The following is a 5,114-nucleotide window of genomic DNA, read 5'->3' as shown; positions in this document are numbered from 1 at the left end:
GAATAGGGAACCAAGAGGGGCTTCCCAGGTGGCTCAGTGGTAAGGAGTCCACCTGCCAGTATAGGAGATGCAGGAGACCTGGGTTCAATCCCTGGGTCAGGTCAGGAAGATCCCTTGGAGAAGGAAATGGCAACCCACTCCAGTATTCTTGCCTGGGAAATCCCATCGACAGAGGAGCCAGGTGGGTTATAATCCATGGGGTTGCAAGGAGTCAGACATGACTAAGTGTCTGAGCACAGGCAACCGACAAGGACTCCTTCCTCTGCACCCCTTTGGTTGGGGTGGGGTGGTGTGTGTGAGGAGGGGATGGAGGCAAGAGCCCAGGAGCTTGTGTCACTGGGTTGGGTTTTTCCTTTAAGAATAGGCTGATTCCTTCAGGAAAGACTCAAATAGTTAGTGATAGAAATAATTCTGCATCAGCCTTTTATGTACAAGATGACCAATTAGCCCTTCCTTTGATAAGAATTAGCAGTGATGGGTAATGAACGTTAGTATATGAGGCTACAGCAAGTCCATACAATGAGCATGTACTTGCCCAAATCGTCTCCCAGAGGAGATCCTGTCTCCATCTTGTTACTTCATTACTTCCTTCTCTTTTCTACTATTGACCTCACCTCTCTAGTATCTCATCTGTACTCACTAACAGGTGGCCCTAGGTACATGCAACCTGTTAATCAGGCTCTAAAGCCATGTTGAACGAAATTGGTATCTTTTCGTGACTTACCTTTCCTTGTCTGCGCCCTCATGCCACACCCAGCTCACTCATTCTCAAACCTGTCTCACCATCAATTCTTGAATTCTTAGTCTTGGATTTCTCTTTTACCTTATTATAATCATGGTTGTGGGCAGCTGCACTGATTAAGAAGCAGTTCTGATACCAGTTAACCTCCAAAGTCTCTCCCAATTCTTAAAAGTTCGTTATTCTCTATGTGTGTGTTAGTTGCTCAGTTGTGTTTGACTCTTTGCAACACGTGGACTATAGCCTGCCAGGCTCCTCTGTCCATGAAGTTCTCCAGGCAGGATACTGGAGAAGATCCCCTGGAGTGGGTAGCACTCCCTTCTCCAGGGGATCTTCCCAACCCAGGGATTGAACCTGTATCTCTTGCATTGCAGATGGATTCTTTACCATCTGAGACACCAGGGAAGCCCTAGTTATTCTAAAGGCACCATTTTTGATGGACACTTTGGACCTTGGGACAGGTCTCCTAGCCTCCCTCCACCCTCTTTCTCCACACTTCCTTCCTTCCTTTCTCTTTCTTTCCTTTCTTCCTCCTTCTCTTTTTCTTCCTCCCTTCCTTTTTCTTTCTTCTTCCCTTCTTTCTTTCGCTTCACATTGGGCAGTGGCCCCAGGGAGAACCTATCTTCAAAGGGAGTTTGAGATGAAGTCAGGAGCAGAGAGTCTCACAATCTGACTTAGTATTTGTCATGTGGACCAGCATCCTGTATATTTCTTTTAGGTTCATCAGGGTTATATGGGGGTATGATAGATAACCTAAGCTAACTACATTCACAGCTTTCCTGGTCTTAACTGTTACATAACTTTGCTTGGGTTTTTCTTCTTGTCTTCAGTAACAGAGAGAAATTGCCACTGAGATTCCCATAGGCATATCTCCACCATCATCTTCACTCAATCCCACCTGGAAGAATTTGGATGAAACCCACCAGGCTTTTCCCATAAACTTTGGTCTTCCTTGAGGGGCTAAGGACCAAGATCCTGAGAGATGTGAACCAAGATACCAACTGGACTACAAACGACCATCTAGATAGCTACCTTGGGATGAGTGCGTGAACAGGGGAACAGTGTGTGTGTGTGTGTGTGTTTATGTGTATGACTGTACACTGTAGAAAAGGGCAAAGAGAATAGGTCCCAAGAGAGGGCCAGACCTCTCCTCACTCGGGCCCCTCAGCCCTGTCTTAGCACACACACAGCCCTCCCAGCTATGAACAGAGTCCTATTTGGAAAGCAAACATGCTGCAGCAATCCTGGCACCTCTGTGAGGTGACTTGAATACACACGTGCACCACCTCCGGGGCTACCTGAGTGATGAATGTCTCTGGGATGTGTCAGCTGACCATGTCTGTTGGGAAATGGGCCCCTCCCAAGAGCCAGTGCCTGGGTTCTTATAAAAGGTTCTCTGGCTGGACACTGCTCAATCCACTGCCTAGCAGGTGGCCCACTCCAGTTGGAAAACTAAGTGAGTCTTCCGGCGAAGCCAGAAGACTGGTAAGTCTCCAAGTGGAACTTGGGGGAGGAGGATGGAAAGAGTTGAAGACAGAGGGGAGGAGAAGGCAGAACACAGCTAGCAGGGAGATGTAGAAGGAAGGCCCTGGAGAGTGCCCTAAGCTTCAAATGAGCTGACCTTGCCTGGTGTCAGTGAGCACGTGGAAGCTGGGTTGGGGGTGGGGGGACTGCACGGTCACACGGCAAGTCTACAGCAGAGATGTGACTCTGCTAGAACCCAGGTCTTTGGCTCCCTGGACGGTGATGTATTTCCATCCTTTGCCCCACTCTCCTTTTCCTTATGGTCGTGGGGGATGACAGACATAGGCCAGGACATGCTTCTGGTGTTTGTGGATTCTTTAGACTCAAATGACTGGGACAGGCAGATGCATGTGTGACTTGAGTATTTTCTAACTGTCGTCGTCGTTTAGTCACTTAGTCATGCCTGGCTCTTTGTGACCCCGTGGACTATAGCCCACCAGGTTCCTCTGTCCATGGGAATATCCAGGCATGAATAGTGGAGTGGGTTGCCATTCCTTCTCCAGGGGATCTTCCCTGATCCAGGGATCTAACCTGAGTCTCCTGCTTGGCAGGTGGACTCTTGACCACTGAGCCACTGTGGAAACCCCATTAGTGTTAATGCAATGCTGATGGCTAGGGGAACACTTGAAGGCCTATGGCCACAGAGACATGGGAGAGGGGAAAAGAGACAGGGAGAAGATTTTGGACTGAATCAGACAGAAAAATTGCCACAGTATCCTTTCTTTTCCACTGTAAAGAACTTGGGTGGTCCTTACTCTAGTCAGAGAAAATGGGAAACCATTGATTTCTTTTCATAGGCTGTGGCTACTGTAGGCAGGTTTTAACTCAGGGGAACTCACTCACTGGAATACCTGTTTGGAGGTTTTCCTTTGCTTCCCCTTTTTCTTGCTCTGTGTGTGTGTGTGTGTGTGTGTGTGTGTGTGTGTGTGTGTGTATGCGTTTTCCTTCCTGGCATTAGGCCAGGCTCACGTGCTCACAAAGGCACATCTCAAAAGCCCTGCTTGGAAAGAAACAGAACTCGCATACGAAAAGCTGCTTCTCTTTCAGGTTCTCCGTGACGATGTCCTCTCAGCAGAGCGCCAAAGGCTCTCCCAAGGGCCCTTCGCAGGGCCCCACCCCTTGTCCCGCCCCGGCGCCCGACACCTCCTCCTGCAGCTCTGGGTGCTGCGGCAACGGCTGCTGCGGCTCCGGCGGCGACTCCGGCTGCTGCGGGGACTGTGGCTGCGGCGGATCCAGCTCCGTCGGTTGCTGCTGCTTCCCCAGGAGGCGCCGCCGGCAGGGTAGAAGCGGCTGCGGCTGCTGCGGAGGCAGCAACCAGAGCTCCCGATACTCCAGCTCCTCCGGCTGCTGCGGATGCTGAGGCCACTCCCGTACCCTCGCGAGTGCTGCTCCCACCCCGCGCCTGTGCCCCTCCGTACCGCGCTCCCCTGCGAGGCGGGGCCTGAGTTTGCTTCCCCGCAAAGCTAATTGCTCTTGGATGTTCGGACACCCACTCTGTATTCCCCTCACAAAGCTTCCTGACCCACGTGTGCTTTTTCTCCTTGGGAACCTAAAAGCCGTGGGTGGACTTTACTGTCTGCAAGGGCTTGCAAACAGTTGGCACTCAATAAATGCTTACTGATTTGATTATTGTTTGAAGACATGTCATAATAAAGCTTCTACCTCCTGAGAAACCCCCTCTGTTATTTGTTCTTTAGTTTTTTTAGTGTATTTATCATCGTGTTCTGTTACTCCATCCTCTCCGCTCAGCTCTGGCTTGGCAGATTTGTAAAAGGCGGGAAACTGAAATTCATGCCTGCATAAGAGTGGCTTTCTGGTACTTAATCTTGATAGCAGGAGTCACATATGGAGCCAGGCAGTGTTCTGAGGGCTTTATGGGACATGCATCATCTCACGGTGACTCAAGGAGGTAGGTGCTGTTAGCCCCATTTTACAGAAGAGAAACTGAGGTTAAGGAGCTGGCTCAAAGTCACTCAGCCAATACATGATGGACAAGCCAGGACTTATGCTCCTCACTGCTCTGCTTGGTCCTGGGAAGCCTTCCAGAGCCTTGCTCCATGGAGGTGCTCACTCTCCTATCCATCAGGCACAGGCAGCTGTGTGGCAAAGGTTTGGATCTGCAGGTCTTAAGGGGCTTTGGAGTCAGGTGAGCTGAGACTTAACTTCTGGTACAGAGGATCACTAGCCAACTGCTTTGCCAGTTGGTTGTTGCAGGAGACTTCGAACCTCCTGCTCCAAGCCTCAGTCATACAGCTGAGGTCCAACAGTGAGCCATGGGTTTTCGGGGCCCTGCAGGATGAGAAGTGCAGGGCATGGAAATGTGGGAATGTCGTTCTCTAGAGGTGGTGGTTGTGATGGAGTCATCCTGAGTAGCTCTGAAACCCCATCCTGCAGGCACAGACCTCGTTCAGTCATTTCAGGAAAAAGAAAAGCAACAAAGTCCTCTTTAGCAGTGTATGCTGGGCTCAGAAGGGATGAGGTGATGATAATGGTATTAATAATAGTGACAATAGTTACCATTTGTTGGGCATTCACTCTGTTCTCATGTTTCCTTGGTCACGTTACATATATTATCTCATTTAAATCCGCACAATAATCTCAATATATAGACACAAAGTTCCCTATTTTTGTAGGTGATGATGAAACTGGGGATCAATTTCAGTGACTTGACCAAAACTGCACAGCTAGTGAAAGTCTCAGGCCCCCAGATGGTGAGTGAGGGTGATGAGATTTGAACTGGGGTCTGTCTGATTCCAAAGTCCATCTTCTCAGACTCAAGGTATCATATTCTCCTGCTTTAGAAATCACCATCACACTCTGGCCTCTGCAGACACACCCAGGCTCTTAGAAA

General features: G+C 49.6%; 1 protein-coding gene across 1 annotated transcript; it reads left to right on the top strand.

Moving 5' to 3' along the window:
- The first annotated feature begins 3,323 nt into the window (after positions 1-3,323).
- On the top strand, positions 3,324-3,623 carry CRCT1 (cysteine rich C-terminal 1). The gene has a single exon (XM_061120162.1). The coding sequence runs from the start codon at positions 3,324-3,326 to the stop codon at positions 3,621-3,623; it is 300 nt and encodes a 99-aa protein (XP_060976145.1).
- Positions 3,624-5,114: the final 1,491 nt, after the last annotated feature.

Source organism: Dama dama, chromosome 20 (genome assembly GCF_033118175.1).
Source record: "Dama dama isolate Ldn47 chromosome 20, ASM3311817v1, whole genome shotgun sequence".
Taxonomy (NCBI): domain Eukaryota; kingdom Metazoa; phylum Chordata; class Mammalia; order Artiodactyla; family Cervidae; genus Dama; species Dama dama.
This window is presented reverse-complemented; position numbering and strand designations above follow the sequence as displayed.

Bases quoted from the DNA above. Each gene is read 5' to 3' on its own strand.
- CRCT1 (XM_061120162.1), top strand. From the start codon at position 3,324: ATGTCCTCTCAGCAGAGCGCCAAAGGCTCTCCCAAGGGCCCTTCGCAG.